The sequence below is a fragment of the Lepidochelys kempii genome, chromosome 9 (genome assembly GCF_965140285.1).
Source record: "Lepidochelys kempii isolate rLepKem1 chromosome 9, rLepKem1.hap1, whole genome shotgun sequence".
Lineage (NCBI taxonomy): Eukaryota > Metazoa > Chordata > Testudines > Cheloniidae > Lepidochelys > Lepidochelys kempii.
This window is the reverse complement of record NC_136388.1, coordinates 82,520,395-82,539,009: the sequence shown is the minus strand read 5'-3', so window position 1 is coordinate 82,539,009 and position 18,615 is coordinate 82,520,395. Positions and strand designations below refer to the sequence as shown.

The 18,615-nt window shown below is 48.1% G+C and overlaps 1 protein-coding gene across 5 annotated transcripts in view; it reads left to right on the top strand.

Annotated features, from left to right (window-relative positions):
* The first annotated feature begins 1,399 nt into the window (after positions 1 to 1,399).
* The window catches only part of ZDHHC15 (zDHHC palmitoyltransferase 15), a 36,973-nt gene continuing 19,757 nt past the window's right edge, over positions 1,400 to 18,615 (top strand). For 3 of the 5 annotated variants that reach the window (XR_012160964.1, XR_012160963.1, XM_073361128.1), the window contains exons 1-4: positions 1,400 to 1,558; positions 10,694 to 10,720; positions 14,141 to 14,235; positions 16,742 to 16,862. Coding sequence is in view for 3 of the 5 variants with exons in the window: in XM_073361128.1 (XP_073217229.1) it covers positions 1,441 to 1,558; positions 10,694 to 10,720; positions 14,141 to 14,235; positions 16,742 to 16,862 (361 nt within the window). In the remaining 2 variants the exon portion in view is untranslated. Of the gene's footprint in view, positions 1,559 to 4,587; positions 4,687 to 10,693; positions 10,721 to 14,140; positions 14,236 to 16,741; positions 16,863 to 18,615 lie in introns of all 5 variants that reach the window. The other 2 variants (XM_073361130.1, XM_073361129.1) reach the window with 2 other exon arrangements.

Below are 18,615 nucleotides of genomic sequence, written 5' to 3'. Positions count from 1 at the left end.
GAAGGTGTCAGGATACTTAACATGGGGAAATAGATTCAATATGTGTAATGACCCAGCCACTCCCAGTCTCTATTCAAACCCAAGTTAATGGTATCTAGATTAACTAGACTGGGAGCGGCTGGGTCATTACAGTCTAGTTAATCTAGATACCATTAACTTGGGTTTGAATAGAGACTGGGAGTGGCTGGGTCATTACACATATTGAATCTATTTCCCCACGTTAAATAGGGTGGGGCCTCGGGCGGAACAGGTGGGGGTCAACATCCTGCTGCCAGCCTGCCCACGCTGTCCAGGGGTAGCTGTTCCTTTTGCTCCCCCCCCCCATCAGCGGCAGCAGCCCAGGGTGGGGGCAAAAGGGGCAGGGATGTTAAAGCCATGGCAGCGCTTTAAGCAGGTCCCTTTGCTGCGTCAGCTCTTTGAAGCGCCCTGCTTTAACACCACTGCTCTTTTTGCGTCGTGTGGTCCCCCCCCCGGTTTGGTGGCCCTGACAGTAGGGACCTGGCAGGGCTCCCGAGGGGGGTGGCGCAAAAAGAGCAGCGACATTAAAGCGCTGCCGTGGCAGCGCTTTAAGGCAGTAAAGGCCGGTACAGGCGGCTATCTTTTACCGGTACCCCATACCGCCTTACTTTCACCCCTGCCAGACTGGCAGCGGGCTGACCGGCTCAGCCTGCTGGTGGCCAGGGGTTCTGTCCGCCAGCTCCTGCCGGCCTGGGGTCCCGGCCGCCCTGAGCCCGCGGCCGGCCTGGGGTCCCGGCCGCCCTGAGCCCGCGGCCGGCCTGGGGTCCCGGCCGGCCTGAGCCCACGGCCGGCCTGGGGTCCTGGCGGCCGGGACCTGCAGTGTGCCATTTAAAAAAAAATCGGCTCGTGTGCCGTAGGTTGCCGACCCCTGTTCTCGTGTATACTGTACTTTAAGGGCGATTTAAGGGATTTTCAAGGGAAATTTTGATTATACGTGATTTTCGTTTTAGCCGCTGACCTTAGAACCTCACCCCCGCCTAAGATGCGACTCCACTGTATTGGTGACTGGACCAACTGCTGTTGGCGAGAGACCCTTTGGCCCTTCCCAAAGCTCTTCCTTGGCTCCAGGCAGCTCCAGTTCTCTCTGGCCCAACAGGGGAACGATATGGTCCCGCCCACCTTGCGTCTCACCTACCAGCAGGGCTCCCACCACGCTGCCCATGGCCACGCTCCCCGCCTGCCCTTCCCCACGCAGCGCCCTCCGCCCTGCCCCGGCTCCCCCCGCTCTGCGGGAACGGCCTTTGCTGTGCACTGCCAGCGCAGTCCCCGCCAGGTGGCGCTGCGGCGCAATGGCCAGCGGCGCCAGACCTCCGCTAGCCGCGGCTTGCCAGGCCTCCTCAGTGGAGTTCCGAGCCGCCGGCTTCCCCGCCCTGCGCCAGCCCCTCTCTATGGATCGCCGATGCGGATGGGGCTGGGGAGAAGATGGCTCTGTCTAGGGGGCTGCGGTGCTGCCAGCGGGTGCTCGCCTGGGTGCCGGTCGTTATCATCACCCTGGTGGTGCTCTGGTCCTACTACGCCTACGTGTGCGAGCTCTGCCTGGGTGAGTGGGGGGGCTCTGCCCGGCTGGGCTGGTGGAGGGGCGGGGCCTCTCCCTGGGTGAGTGGGGGGGAGGGGGCTCGGCCTGGGTGGGCTGGGGGGAGCTCTCCCCGGGCGAGTGGGGGGCTCGGCCTGGGTGGGCTGGGGGGAGCTCTCCCCGGGCGAGTGGGGGGCTCGGCCTGGGTGGGCTGGGGGGAGCTCTCCCCGGGCGAGTGGGGGGCTCGGCCTGGGTGGGCTGGGGGGAGCTCTCCCCGGGCGAGTGGGGGGCTCGGCCTGGGTGGGCTGGGGGGAGCTCTCCCCGGGCGAGTGGGGGGCTCGGCCTGGGTGGGCTGGGGGGAGCTCTCCCCGGGCGAGTGGGGGGCTCGGCCTGGGTGGGCTGGGGGGAGCTCTCCCCGGGCGAGTGGGGGGCTCGGCCTGGGTGGGCTGGGGGGAGCTCTCCCCGGGCGAGTGGGGGGCTCGGCCTGGGTGGGCTGGGGGGAGCTCTCCCCGGGCGAGTGGGGGGCTCGGCCTGGGTGGGCTGGGGGGAGCTCTCCCCGGGCGAGTGGGGGGCTCGGCCTGGGTGGGCTGGGGGGAGCTCTCCCCGGGCGAGTGGGGGGCTCGGCCTGGGTGGGCTGGGGGGAGCTCTCTCCGGGCGAGTGGGGGGCTCGGCCTGGGTGGGCTGGGGGGAGCTCTCTCCGGGCGAGTGGGGGGCTCGGCCTGGGTGGGCTGGGGGGAGCTCTCTCCGGGCGAGTGGGGGGCTCGGCCTGGGTGGGCTGGGGGGAGCTCTCTCCGGGCGAGTGGGGGGCTCGGCCTGGGTGGGCTGGGGGGAGCTCTCTCCGGGCGAGTGGGGGGCTCCGCCTGGGTGGGCTGGGGGGAGCTCTCTCCGGGCGAGTGGGGGGCTCTGCCTGGGTGGGCTGGGGGGAGCTCTCCCCGGGCGAGTGGGGGGCTCTGCCTGGGTGGGCTGGGGGGGTTCTGCTTGTGCCTGGCCAGGGACCTGAAATTTGGGTGAGTGGAGGAGTGAAGTTCTGCTTGGGGGACTGGGGAACAGGATTGAGGGGGCACTGGATGAATAAATGTGATTGTGTGAAGCAGCGACAGTAACCTGGGGTGAGAGAGAAGCTGACACCCCCGTATTTCCCCCCATCCTGTATATGAGTGGGGTGTGTATGTGGGGTCTCCCAGAAGGAGAGGGGGGATTGAAGAGAGTCTGGCAAGAGGAAAGAGCCTAAATATTTGGCCCCAGCCTGGGGGGATGGGGAGGATTCATTCCCTTCCAGACTGGGGAGGAGATGGGGAGACACAAACTGTCAACTCTTAAGTGTTTTTTAAAAATCACTATTTAGGCCCCCCAGAATAATGGCAACTGTAAAAATAATAGTTTTTAGATGCTTATTATTTCTCTTCTGGGGTTTGAGTAAAGGCTCAAGCTTTTTCCTGCAACCATGAACGCTAGAATCTTTTTTTTAAAGAAATAAAAGCTGAGATTCTTATGACTGTGTGACTCCAAGAGCTTGGGCTTGACACAAAACCCTAAATATTTTGAGACTTGTGATACCATGAGAGTTGACAGCACTATGATGGTAGTAAAAGCAGCATTCATATGCGGGGTGAGAGTAGCAGTGTTTGTTCTAAGCTGCACGTTTGGCCGTAAATAAATTCTTTGCGCATGGGCCCTTTAAATTCTTGTTGAGTAGATTACCCAGAAAAGAGACACATCCAGATATAGACCAGTTGGTCAACATCTGTGGTCACTTGGACACAACATCTGTCACCACTGATCTTGCACTGACTCTCATCTCAGAAGTGCGAGACGGGGTAACAGTGACTAACTTTAGGTTTGCATTGTCCCATGCAAGAGCAGTAGCTCACAAACACACCATTATTTGTGAAGTTATTATGGATAAGGACCCTGATTCTGCTAGTATTACTGAGTCTTAATAGGATGATTCATCTGGTCTTGTGTTGGCACAGTTGGGTCCACAGGGAATGTCATTTATCATGAGTTTCAGGAGAGTTGGGGAGGTGGCTCTGCTCTTTGCATCTTACTATGTCTATACAGTTGCAGTAGCAGAGGGGAGTATGTGTAAACAAGCAGGGGAATCACACCCCGCAGTTGGTACTATAGATGTAACCTTAGATGTAGAAAGTGACTTGTTCTAATGACAGATATATTTGTTTCAGAGAGGTAGCCATGTGAGTCTGTACCAGCAAAAAAAAAAAACCCCCAAAAAACCAAGGAGTACTTGTGGCACCTTAGAGACTAACAAATTTATTTGGGCATAAGCTTTCGTGGGCTAAAACCCATTTCATCAGATGCCTGGAGTGGAAAATACAGTTGGAAGATATATATATATATATATATATATATGTACACACACACACACACAGAGAACATGAAAAGATGGGGGTTGCCATACCAACTCTAATGAGACAAATCAATTAAGGTGGGCTGTTATCAGCAGGAGGAAAAAAACCTTTTGTAGTGATAATCAGGATGGCCAATTTCAAACAGTTGACAAGAAGGTGTGAGTAACATTAGGGGGGGAAATTAGCATGGGGAAATAGTTTTTAGTTTGTGTAATGACCCATCCACTCCCAGTCTTTATTCAAGCCTAATTTGATGGTGTCCAGTTTGCAAATTAATTCCAGTTCTGCGGTTTCTCATTTGAGTCTGTTTTTAAAGTTTTTTTGCTTTTTCCATTAGTATGCCAGTTCCAGGATGCGATTAATTTGGGGAATGTTTGTGGTGCACTGGGCATCCCACTACCCCAGATTCATGACTGAGTTCTTTTCTTAGCTAATGTTGAACTGGTATTGTTGGCTGTTGAATGTGGAGTTGAATCTGAATCTCATATTTTCAGATGCTATGGCGATGGGTTCATAAAAATAAATATGAAGTTGAGGGGGTTGGGGGAGACACAGACCTCCAATAAAATTTCATGTTAATGGACCCTGAACCGTATTTAAAGGTGGTTTTCATTTAAATTAAATAAAGAATAGTGAGTGATGCTGTGCAATGCAGACCAATTTCTTTTGTCTCTTTATCTAACCTAGGCTTTTGCTATTTGAATGATCAACTTATAAGAACAATGAGTGCTGTCTGCAATAAATTGCTTTGTCGCAGTACTACCTAAGAGGCTAAAGTGATTATTAGTAAGTTTGCAGGGAAGTTTAAAATAATATGATGCATGTAATAGTATTTAACATTTCCATAGCACTTTGTGGTAGGATGTCTGGGTGCAATCTATGAAGGTATTTAGGCACCTACATCCCATTTATAAGCACCTGAGTCCTGTTTTTAAGCACCATTGCAGCCCTTAAAACTTCTATTTGGCTACCACCTAAATCAATAGTTGCCTAAACTCATTCAGCACCTCTAGGTATGTGCACTGCAGCCTTTCTCTAGGTGCCAGAGATAGATCAGGTGAGTGCCCTAGTCACCAATCTATGGAATATCCTGATGTAGGTCTTCCTCAGTCGCTCCTATTGAAAGCATTCCACTTTAATTTAAACCAGTGGTTCCCAAACTTGTTCAGATCCTTGTGCAGGGAAAACCCCTGGCGGGCCGGTTTACCTGCCGTGTCTGCAGGTTCGGCCGATCGCTGCTCCTTTGGCCTGGAGCAGCGAACCGCAGCCACTGGGAGCCGTGATAGGCCAAACCTGCAGACGCGGCAGGTAAACAAACTGGTCCGGCCCGCCAGGGGCTTTCCCCGCACAAGTGGCAGAACAAGTTTGGGAACCACTGATTTAAACAATGGAATAATAAATAGTAATTGGGCCAAAGAAAGAGTTAAAATGACTCCATAGCCTAGTGATTAGAGCACTCTCCTGTCAGATCCCTGCTCAGATCCCTTCTACCCCTCAGTAGGAAGGGGGACTTGAATCAGGAGAGTCTCCAGCATCCTGGAGGATTACCCTGTGCATTAGACTACAGGCTATATGGAAAGTCTTCCTGATCCTCCTGTCATTTGGTTTGGGTCCCATGTGCAGCTTTGGTGACCAAATGCCTATGTTTCTCTGGGTCCTGGATCACTAGTAAAGATGCCTCCTTGCAGCCCATAGTTAAGTGCTTATCTCTGTGAGAGGGGCCGGGCTCTCTGGTCAGCATCTCTCATTGGCTAGTTTAGGTGGCTCCCCACCTAGCATGCTGGCTTTGTGGATTACAATCTAAGGAGCGGTTTCAGAGTAACCTAAGTAATCTAAGGAGCCTATCCTTCCTCATTCATTTTGTAAGGACCCTAGGTGCCTAACTCAGGCTTTCTGGATCTCAGCAGCATTCGTGTGATTTTTCTAGGCACCTAAAAGGCATCGCAAAGCCTGAGTCACTTCATGGGCCACCACTTATGTGCCCATCATGTGACCCAAGAAGGAGTTAAACCTCCTCACTAGGCAGAAAGGAAGACACTGTACCTAAAAGAGATGGGTAGAGCTGACAGCTGTGTGTGTTAAGCGACGGGGAGGTGGAACTGATGGCTGTACCTCTTTATTGGGGTAAAGCCAAATAAAGGAAGGAGAGGTCATGAGAGAGGAGTGAGGGATGTTTCTGAGATGAGAAAAGAGCTGCTTTCTGGTCTCCTCCTAACCTAGAAGGCTCTTGAACCAGACCCCAACAAGGGGAGTGGCAAAACTGCAGAAACATTTGCTTGTCTTGTGCTCAGAAGGACTGTACTGGTGGTAGGCAAGGCAGTAACCATGGTAAGATCTATTTTTATTTTTCTACAGTTGGACTAGGTACAAGGAAGTTGCCCTGCATTTGTTGTTTCATTTCAACACGTAGTCAAGAGAAGCCACCCCAGGACTCTTTTTTATTCTCCTTTTACTGAGATTAGAACTACGTAATTCCTTTTAGGAATTAATTTAAAGAGACTAGCCCCCAGCTGCGCAGATATGGTCAGTGGTTTATTAGCCCAATGACATAAAGAGGTTAACAAAATATGTACCTAAAGTACCATTGGAGTTTTGGAAAGTGTTTTGATAGAAGGGCTATATAAGTTTAGTAATAATAATATTTAGTTCTTATAAGATCAAATCCAACTCCCATTAAAGTCAGCATCCAAATTCCCTTTATCTACTTCCACAGGCCCATATCATGCTTTTCAACTGTAGATTGTTCTGCAGCCACAAACTGGGTGAAGTGTTTCAAACAGGGTGACAGTGAGGGAAGAAGTTTGTTTCCTGTGTTCTTGGTCAAACCATTGGTCTCTTCAAAGCCCATGCAGGGCAGACAGGACCTCAATGTCTAAAATTTCACCTAAAAGAGATGCATGCACACACACACACACACACACACACACACACACACACACCACAAACACAATAACTGTATGAAACTTAGTTTATCTGTATTGGAAGGATGAATGGCTGAATTGATGCTCTTAGGATTTGAATCTGCTTTTCTAGGGAATGCACATATCTGAAAACTGATGCTTAGAGCACAAAGTTGGCCCTTCTGAACTCTTGGCATAATACAATTTTTCTTTTTCTTTTAAACAGATTCTGTAACATAGTACCACTGTGAGTTTGAAACGGTGTAGAGGTGATGTACTCTATTCCAGAGGGAATATCTCACGCTATTATCACTGCAGCTATTGCTGCCTGATTTGGATATAAAGCCATGCTTCAGAGGGGATCTGGTTCCAGTGACTGGCTGGTGGATGCTACCACAGCATGAGAATGATAGGGAATGAGGGTGCTGGAGGTGTGAATATTATGCCACGTCAAGGAAGAGGGAAAAGAACAAACTGTTGCAAAACCATAGAGTTAAAGCAGGGATTGGCAATGTTTGGCATGCGGCCCACCAGGGTAAGCTCCCCGATGGGCTGGGCCAGTTTGTTTACCTGCCGCATCCGCGGGTTTGGCCAATCACGGCTCCCACTGGCCACGGTTTGCCACTTCAGGCCAATGGGAGTTGTGGGAAGCGGTGCGGACCGAGGGATGTGCTGGCCACTGCTTCCCACAGTGGCCTGGAACAGTTAACCGCGGCCAGTGGGAGCCGCGATCGGCCGAACCTGTGGATGCGGCAGGTAAACAAACCAGCCTGGCCCACCAGGGGGCTTACCCTGGCAGGCCGCGTGCCAAAGGTTGCCAGTCCCTGGGTTAAAGCTTCCACTCCCACTAAAGCAGAACCTTGGACTTATGATGCATGGGGGGGTCCTACTGTGGGCATCAAAATGAGCCTTAGGAGGGAGCCAGGCAGCAGTTGTGTAATGCTAGTGAGGTCTCGTAGTGCTGATTTTCAAAGAACCAAAGAAAAGGGAAGAGGATATTGCATATTCAGATGTGAATAAGTGACCATGCATAGGCAAATGATAAATTTTGCTGTATTTTTCAACTATAAAAACCTGATTACTTAGCTGATTTCAAATAGCCTACAGCTCAAAAGTACCAGATAGCATGGCATTAACAAAAGCCATCTTTATCAACATATGCAATACATCTCAGTTCCTATTCTAATTTGTATTTTCCATGTGAACCGGTTGAAAGACCATATTCAAAGAGTAATTATCAATGGATCGCTGTCAAACTGGGAGGGTGTTTCTAGTCGGGTCCTGCAGCAGTCAATTCTGGGTCAGGTACTGGTCAGTATTTTCATTAATGACTTGGATAATGGAATGGAGAGTATGCTTATAAAATTTGTGGATGACACCAAGCTGGAAGGGATTGCAAGTGCTTTGGAATACAGGATTAGCATTCAAAATGGCCTTGACAAATTGGAGATGTGGTCTGGAATTGACAAGACAAAATTCAGTAAAACCAAGTGCAGAGCACTACACTTAAGAAGGAAAAATCAAATGCACAACTACAAAATGGGGAACAACTGGCTAGATGGAAGTACTGCTGAAAAGGATTTGTTGGTTATAGTGGATCACAAACTGAATGTGATGCTGTTGCGAAAAATGGCTAATGTCATTCTGAGGTGTACGAACAGGAATGTTAAATGGGAGGTAATTGTCCTGATATACTCAGAACTGCTCATGCCTCAGCTAGAGTAGTGTGTCCAATTCTGGGGGCCACACTTTAGAAAAGATCTTGTCAAATTGAGAGCGTCCAGAGGAAAACAACAAAAACGATAAAAGATTTAGAAAACCTGACCTGTGAGGAAAGGCTAAAAAAACTGGGCATGTTTAGTCTTAAGAAAAGAAGCCTGAGTGGGGGACCTGATAACAGTCTTCCTGTGTGTTAAAGGTGGTTATAAAGAGGGCTTTCAGGTATGACAGGAAGTAATTGGCTTAATCTGCGGCAAGGAAGATTTAGATTAGATATTAGAAAATGTTTTAACTGTAAGGGTAGTTAAGATCTGGAATAGACTTCCAAGAGAGATTGTGGAATCCCCATTATTGGAGATTTTTAAGAGCAGGTTAAGCATACAGCTGTCAGGGATGGTCCAGGTTTACTCAGCCCTGCCCTCAGCATAAGGGGTTGGACCTGAGTTATGTTCTGTCATGGGTATCAGATAAATTGATGAGATTAAACCTGATGTAGTTAAGTCTTATTTACCCAGGTAGAAACTGCAGCTGTTTTGGAAACATTGGGAGTTCCAAAAGGCCAGAGCATTGATGTTTTCCCAGAAGCTGAATAATGACTCTAAAAATGGCATGGAGGGGCTAGCCATTGTTTCTAGATAAATGTGGATCAGATCTGCTCAGTTTTCAAGGTGGCTTTACCCTGTCGTCTAAACTTTTATGGTGCCTGCTACTGACATAAGAGATTGTGTGTTATCATTCTAACGTAAGCATTTATAACTCTTCATCTAAATCATATGACCCCAGGACAGTCAAGAGTAGTAGGAGCTCCTTAATACCACAATATGTACCAACAACTTCTCTTAATTCATCAGTATCTCTTCCTGTAGAACCCAGTGTGTTTCCTTGGAGAAGTCTCCCTTTTAAATACTGTCTTGATCCCACTAGGTTTAGCTTGTTGGAGCAAATGAAGTCACAGCCCAAAAACTTGTTGGTTTATGAGTGTTTGCCAAAAGGTGTTGAAACTTTAAAAAAAAATCAGAGGTTACACATGCTAAGCTGTATCTCATTGTCTGATCATATGTGTAAAGTGACCTGCGTAACTTCAGTTTCCTAGGCGGGTAACTGTGTTTTTATTCAACTGTCAGTTTTAGAAATATTTGCCTTACTTGTAACAGAGTTCAAAAACACCCAAATTTCTGAAACAGAGGTTTTTTAATCTTGTTCCCTCCCCAGAGAGAGAAGAGACAAATTTTGGAAATGAGGGAGAAGTATCAGCTAAAATGACAGGATCTTTTTGGACCTTAGTTTCTTTACCAAAAATGTATTGTGGCTAATGACACTTGTGCATTTCCTGAGAATTTGTTCTTTTTATCCACTAACAAGGGTCCGCTTCATAGCCACTAACCACCAGCTGAGAACTGGGCAGATCTCCTATTGCATCCTGTCAATTTTGCCACTCCTTAAATCAACCTAGAGGGGTAATTGCTGAGCAACACAAAGCTCTCACAGCTCTCCCCCTCCCTCCTCAGGGGCAACTGCTCTGTACTCAGAGTAGCTGTTGAGCAATGTACCCCTCCTCCCTGCAGGCTGAAGCAAGCAGTGAGCTCCATAGTGCTTTTGGTGCCCTGTTAATCCAGATTGCAGCTAGATGGGTCCAAGTAAGACACTGTGTCATTGCAGAGTACCACTGATTGGCTACCTGGCTAGGCCATGACAGTCTACTTTAATTTTACATTAATACAAAATTAACTGTACTATCCATGGATATTAGTAAACAAGACTTCCAATGTAGAAATGAAAGCAGCTGTAAACTAGCTCCAAGCAGGCATATCAGTAAATAAGTGAAGATGTTATTTGGACAGGCTGTTAGAGGAGCCCTGATTATCTGCAGGCATCAATACCATTGGGACTCCTGAGAAAAATTACATGTTGTTGGAATGGAAAATGGTGTAACTAAGATGATTGAACTTTTTATTATGGAGCCCATTCAAGGGAATAAATGAAAAGAGCTGCTTTCCCAGGTGTAGTGTTATGTCTGATCATGGTTTAATGATAAAAATTGGGAATCATTTCTTTTTGGTCTTCTAGCATATTGAAATTCTTTTTTTTATTTTTATTTTGTTTTAGAAAAGATTATAGACTTCTTTGGGAATTTCATCTGCTGCATAAACATATAGTTGTTTTTTCTTTTTCAGTGACTCTAACCAATCCTGTAGAACAAGGTAGGTGAATTTTATTAAATACCTTGGCATTTGTCCATAGTTCCAAAAGTGCACAAACATCTACTTAAAAGAAAGCAGTTGAAAATCATTTTTTGTATATTTATGTACATACAGCTCTCAAGAGAAGGAAGGGAAAGGGTATTTGTGCTGAATCTCCAAATAGTAGGATCTTTCAGTTCAGTAACAAGAAAATTTAAAAGCAAACATTTCCATGCTCCAGCAGACTACAAACAATAACTTCTTGTAGAATTCCATTAAACCATCATACTCTTTCAATATTTCCTTCCCCCGATTGCAGATTACCAGGATATGTACAGCATGTATCAAGAGAAGTGTTCTAACCTCTCTCCGTGCTAGTGAAAGGTGCCAACTGGAAGTGGAAACCCTCTGTTTATTCCCAGAACAAGTACAGCACGGGCAACAGGCATGCTCCCAAAGCACCTTCACACACACTATCCTACTTTTTCTGTAAAAATACTATCTCTAAACAGTAGTTCAGTCCCTGTGGCCCCAATTAATGTTCTTCATTGCTGTATCATTTAATGCCACTTGTAATGGTTTTGTAAAATAGACATCTCTCGACCAAGACCACTAAACTCATTTTCCATAGGCCCCTGGGCGGCCATTGAATGATAATGACTTTCAAACTACAGTCTCTATATGAATTACAACTAGCGGCCTAGGGGTGAAAGGTTTTATGTCCCATTACTAGTTCACCACTGCACTCTCCTTGTTCGCATGCACCTTCTTCAAATTCGTTCAGTAATGTGAAAGTTTATTCTTATGGAAGCAGAAGCAGAAACAGAACTACAAGGTCACTGAATAAATCAGTCAGGAGGAGCAGGCAGGATTAGACAGAGCTACCATTGGCACGTACTGTCAGTGGGTTAAATCCCAACCCTGTGCTATGGGGGTCAATGGGAGTTTTGCCATTTGGTCCTTTGAGCCAGATTCTCTGTCCTGCTCCATCCCTTTTGTGCTACTTTAATGGTACAGAGGAGATGCATTCTGGCACTGTCTCCCCTGCTGGAGATTTCCACAGCATGGGAGAGTCCCCAGCAGGTGTATAGCTGGCATACATAGCTCCCACACAACCCATCCCAGGGGATGGGGAGGAGTAGCAGGTTTACTGATCCTCATCTGGCAGACTGGCCCTTGAGAACCCATGTCAGCCAGAACAGACGAGCAGCTTCCAAGGCAGAGAACTGGAGAGCTGTAACTCACTCCCAGATGGCCCCCTCTTTCAGTGCTGCACCAAGCAGGTTCTCTTTGCAGCAAAGTACTGCTCCAGTATTTTAAGTGGTCACAAAAGAAATGTAGAAAACATGGCAATAGGTTAATGAGGATCCAGCAAAATGTATCTTATTTTGTAAAGTTTGCCAGTGAACTTAAATCACTGTGCATTTAAGTTCCCTGGACAAAAGTTTGCTCACCCTGATCCTTTTTTCCCAGAGAAGCCCCTCTGTGCCACCTAACCAGCATAACTAAACCTTCAGCAAGAGTTATCTCCTTAAATGCCAGTTTAAGAATGACTGAGTGCTTGCCCTATCCTGCTGGGATACCACAGAATGAGTTAGTGGCTTGTCACTCCCAAATAACTAGCATCCCTTAGTTATGTCTCTTTCATTCTGCCAATGTTCTTTAAAAATATGTGCCCCCAAAAGCAGTACACTGTTTTATCTGAAGTCAGTGGAGTATTTGGATCTGCCCCAGTGGGAGCCATTTCCAGTGTGAATTCCATTACTCCTGAGATGAGTTTCTTATTGCTTAAGGCTACTTTGCACTACCAGAGTAGAAATTCTTTACTGATGTCACTCAGTAAATCCTGGGAAGGAGCAGGGAAAATGTCTTGGAAGGGTTGTGAAGTATTTCTCTGTGAAATAGAGCTTTTAGGACATCTCAACCTCTCAGAATTTTTTCAGTCCACCACATGTGTACATACCATGTATATTATTGGTATGCACAGAGAATCCTACATTACTTCCTAAATTACTATATTCTAGCTCTATATCTATATATAGTGAATGACACACTGGGAAGATCAATAATGCATCTAAATAGGCATTCTATCAACAACAGTGGGCGACATGGATGCTTCAGAGGAAGGTGTAATCTCATATTGCATAGAATTGTGCAAAAAAGCTATCTGAAGAAGGTTGATCTTGTGGATAAGAAACAAGACCAGAAATCAGGGGACCTGAGTTCTATTCCCAGCTCTGCAATAGATTTTTTTTTTTTTAGTTTAGTTTAATTTGTGTGCACGCCTAAAGGCAGTGTGATGAGCACACTTCAAATAAATAAACTTAAGATAACAATAACGTACCCTCCCCGAGTGGATAACTTATTATTCACATTGAAAGGGCCAAATTTTCAAGTGTGTACTCAGCCTTTACACTAGCTAAATTTCCATAAAATATAAGTAGGGAAACAGGATTTGTCTTGGACTATAGCCTTCTGACTCTTCCTGTGGTGGTCATATTAATTCTGAGTTCAACATGATCAGGAAAAGCACATATTTGCATCTATTTAAGTGACAGACTTAGAAATAAGGCTGTCTCCTGATTGCAGATATAACCAAGAGTGGCGGGTGAACATGCCGTTGGGGGGGAGGCTAGCCCCTGGCCCCTCCCCGTCTACCTGAGGCTCTGCCCCTCCACTTCTGCCCGCTGGAGCCCAGAGCACCACTCCCTCCACAGCACGCCCTCAGCCCCAGCGCTGGGTGGGTGGGCGGCACAGCTGGAGCACCCCTAGCCCCAGAGCACTGGCTGGACGGACGGGCAGTGCAGTGTGGCCCCATCCCCAGCCTGCCTGTCCCAGCGTCTCCACCACAAAAGAGCAGAAATGGAACTGGAAGCAGGCAGGAGGGGTCTTGGGGGCGGAGCATCGGCAGGGCCACGCCAGGCTGTTTGGGGAGGCACAGCCTTCCCCTGCCTATGCTACCCACTGCCCATGGATATAACTGTAGTTAATATTGTAGTTTTGTTTAAGCATTTAAAAAAATATCCAAGCGCTTTGCAAAGCTGATGCAGAACTGCCCTTTGCCCTTCTGAGTCTCTTCATATGCCTCATTTCAATATCTCATGTCCTCCCAAATTCTTTCAAGTAAAGAAGTTTGTATATTGAAATAAGATTGCTCCAGGTACCTTGTTTTTCATATGATAAAGATATCGCTATGAATTATAACCCTGCCTCACAGCTGTGATCATTTCCTGTTTTGCCTACTTGCTGAAAAGAAATGTTTTCCCATTTTGCTTTGTCACATGAGCTCTGACAGCTGCAGTTGACAGTTCATAAGATATTTGATTTTTCCCATGATACAAAATTCCATTGGAGCATAATATTTTTAAAATGAAGCACCCTGAATGGTGAAGAGTATAGAGGGACTTCTGCTTATGATTCATTATTCTTTTCTTCTCTTAGTGGCCTACCTCATCATATTCCATGTCATCTTTGTGCTCTTTGTGTGGACATACTGGAAGTCCGTTTTTACTCTCCCGCTGCAGCCAGATAAAAAGGTAAGGGCCTACGTCTTCACTACCCGCCAGATCGACGGGGGAGCTGCCACGGTCGACTCACTGCCGTGAAGACGGCCAGGTAAGTCGAACTATGATACTTCAGCTACACGAATAGTGTAGCTGAAGCTGTGTATCTTAGTTCGAAACATACACCCACACCCACACACACCCCCCACACCCTAGTGTAGCCCAGGCCTAAGTACTTTTCATCCATGGCAAGCCTAAGACGAAAGTGGAGACAAAGGGAGAATTCAAGAAATCCACCTATACTACTGTGGCCAAGGACAACTGATGAGTCTTCCTGGTTAGATGGAAACATGTCTGTGGCTGTCCATAAGAAAGAGTGCAGTTGAACGGTTCTGAGAATTGTTTAAATTAAGCTGTCTAGGGAGCTTAAAGCAGGCATGATGTTGCTTTACTTTCAAGTGGTTTAGGAGCTAACAGGATTTTAAATGGTTGAGGATAATGGGATTTATTATTATTAATTTACATCTTTTAATGTCTTTGATCCCTAAGCACTTAACCCAGGGGTGGGCAAACTTTTTGGCCCAAGGGCCACATCAGGGTTGCAAAACTGTATGGAGGGCCGGGTAGGGAAGGTTATGCCTCCCCGAACAGCCTGGCCCCCGGCCCCTATCCATCCCCTCCCACTTCCTGCCCCCTGACTGCCCCTCTCAGAACCTCCAACCCCCCCTGCTCCTTGTCCCCTGACTGCCCCCTCCCGGGACCTCCCACCCCTAACTGCCCCCTGAGACCCCACCCCGTATCCAACTTGCCCCTGCTCCTTGTCCCCTGACAGCCCCCTCCCAGGACCCCTGTCCCCTGACTGCCCCGACCCCTATCCACACACCTGCCCCCTGACAGGCTCCCCTGGGACTCCCACGCCTATCTAACCCTCTCTGTCCCCTGACTGCCCCCCATCCAACCCCCTGCTCTCTTACCATTCCGCTCAGAGCAGCAGGAGCTTGCAGCCCCGCCACGTGGCTGGAGCCAGCCATGCTGCCCAGCAGCAGTGGCAGGCCAGAGCGCTGGCGGTGCGGCAAACTGAGGCTGCAGGGGAGGGGGACAGCAGGGGTGGGGCCGGGGGCTAGCCTCCCCAGCCGGGAGCTCAGGGGCGGGGCAGGACGGTCCCACAGGCTGGTTGTGGCCCGCAGGCCGTAGTTTGCCCACCTCTGATTTAACCAATCCTGATGTTCTTATTCAGTCTAACTTCACACCAATTCCATGAGAATTTTTCCTGAGTAAGGACCTTGAGATTTGGCTCCTGTATACAGAGCTGGATTAAAACAATATGGAGTCCTAGGCATGCCTGCCAGGAGGTCCCCAAAGGGTGCACTGGTAGTGGTGACAGGGCCTCTTGAGGAGCAGCAGCAGTGTTGCACCCTTGGAGGCATGTGAGTTGTTCCCCTAGAGTGGATGTGGGGCCAGATGATTTTTCTCTCTGGTTCTAGTGTTGGCTGGCCTGCCCTCTGTTGGAGGCTATCTGCAGACTCAGACAAATGTCACTGAATTGATTACACTCGCTTCATATTTTCAGGGGATGGAGGGGGTTTGGCAACCTTGAAGGCTTAAAACATATTTTTTGTTTTAAATGAAAGGTGAAATTCTGACATTACATGACTGTGGGATGTGTCTATTGTTTAATTTGCCAATCCCTGCCTATGTACACATAGGAGACACCTATCCCAGTAGCAAAATGTCCTTCTGTGGTGATAATAGAAATGGAAAAATCACTGTCCAAGAGCACAACAAAGAGGGAGAAGAGGCATTGAAAGAACCACTTCACCAAAATGTAGATTGTGATTAATTTACTTGACAAATCATATTCTTAATTTTAGGATATTTTTAAGATGGAGAGCATGACTTACTGGAGCACAGGACTGGGAGCCAGGAATTCCTGGATTCTAATCTTTGCTCTGTCATTGATTTACTGTCTGACTATACTCAAGTCACTTCACTTCTTTATGCTTTGTTATACCCCTTGGTAAAATATTTGGCAAAATACCAACCTCAGAAGGCTGTTTGAGGTTGAGTTAATGAATGTTTGTGCAGCAGTTTAAAAATACAGCTCCAGAGTCTGAGCTTAGTTACAAAGATGTAAATTTATGTTAGTGGAATACTCCAGATTTGAACTAACGTAACTGAGAACAGAATCTGCCTCATAAAGTGCAATGTAAATGCCGCTATTATTATCATCATCATTATTTGTTATTTAATGAAGAGAAAACATCTAAGGCAACATGTAGTAGTGAAGCTAATCTATTATGCTCTGACCTCAATTTCGGTTTGTATCTCTTATGAGTGAATCAGTTAGTTCCGCAGCAGTTGATCTGTCCAACAGTGATTACCTCTCTGTTTATCTCCTAAATGAAAGCTCTTCTAAGTGTGATTAATGTTTGTGCTTTGGAAGTGGTGGGAGGATAATGGCTTTTCCAACCTGGCCTGCATTTGAAATATTACTGTACTACACATGGATAACGGGTCCTCTCATCATTTCTGCTTCTAGTTCCATATGTCCTATGCTGACAAAGAGCGCTATGAAAATGAAGAGAGACCGGAGGTACAGAGGCAGATTCTTGTCGAAATTGCAAGGAAGTTGCCAGTGTACACAAGAACGGGGAATGGAGGTCAGCTAAGCAGAGGCTCTGTTGATATAAATCTATTCAATCATGCTAAGCATTGTATGCTGGCAATCCATTGTATAATGACAGTAACAGCAAATCCCTCATGCCAAGACATACTGCTAAAGGATTTCAGTGCTCAGAACTTTAATGCTGAGGAAATACTATTAGTTTAAAAGGATTTCCTTCCTGGCTTCCTCCTCCAACCCTCCTGATTGGGAAAAACGAGAAATCCTTGAATACTTATCACATTTTCAAGTAGAGTGCCGGGGGCTTAGCCTTTTGTTGTCTTCCTTTCTGTAGTTATAGTTTGGAAACGGTAGTTATTAATGTAGAATCATGGGCATAGCTTGGGGGGGATAGGAGAGTACTGCCACCCTCCCACCCCCAAAAATGGAAAGCTCGGGCAGGCATGGAATTTGTATGTCCCCCCCCCCCCCGACCATGTGGCCCCTTTGGCCTGACTGCAGCTGCCCCCTCAAATATGGAAGCCAAACCACACCTATGTGTAGAAACAAATCTTGTAGCCTTTTTTTTTTTTCCCCCATTTCAAAGAGGGTTTGGCCTGAGTAAAGACTTCAGGACATGGCCCCATAAATGAGGTCAACAGTTATTGTCCCTTATGGACCTAGTTCTGCAACCAGATACACGTTGTTACTCCTGGGGGAATTCTGTGCCACTGCGCATGTACAGAATTTTCCCCCAGCAGAATTCTTTGCTTCTCTGCAGAAAAATGACTTTCTGACAGGGAAGCAAAGGGAAGCCACAAAAGCAGTCATGTGACCCTCCCCAGTAGTATGTTTTGGATGCCCAGTGCAGCCTGCAGAGAGGTAAATCACTGTGGGGCAGGGAGCAGGACTGGGGAAGACCCGGCTGGTAGCTCCTACCTTGTGCTGGGCTCAGCTACTAGTCCCAGCTGAGCTGGGAGGACATGGGACTTCCTCTTCCCTGGCACAGCATCCACGGCTGTGTCAGACCCACCCCCAGATTTCTCCCCCGGCTGTAGGAAGCTCTGCAAACTCCACCCCCCCACGTGCTTCCTGCACCCACCGCTCCTCAGCTGCAGAGGGAGGGATCACTGTACAGGGAGCTGCTCCCCCATCCAACCTCCTCATACCCAGACCCTCCCACCAAACCTCACCCCCCCCACACAAACAAACCCCCCCCAATGAGCCCCACTCCCCTTGCACCTGGACTACCCTGACAAGCCACCCCACTTTAATGTTTAAAAGGATTTTAAACCTGGATCCCCACCCCACTGAGCCCCACTCCCCCAGCATCTGGACCCCACCACCAAGGCACCCCCCGCACCCAGACTCCCCTGCCAAGCTCTGTCCCCCCACAACCAGACACACAGACCCCACTGAGCCCCAACCACCTTCATCTGGACCCCCTGCAGAGTCCCATTAATGTTGTACACAGAACCCCCCAACAAGCCTCTGTGCATCCAGATCCCCCCGCACCAGATCCCCCACTGAGCCACCCCCACACAGAACCTTCTCACCCCACACATGGATCCCCTCACACTAAGCCCCTCCACACTTGGATCTTGCCTTGCTGAGCCTGCCTGCCCACACCTGATGCACTTAGCACAGAGGGGCAGGGCTCTGGGGTGTTTTTGGGGCAGGCCCGGTCCTCGCGCTATGTCAGAGTTGGGTGCAGCATCATTGCTGAGTCCGTGTCCAGGGGGAAAGCTGCACAGTGATCTCCCACCTCTGTGCAGCCAGTGGCCTGTGCTCCCCAGTGTCATGCTGGAGCC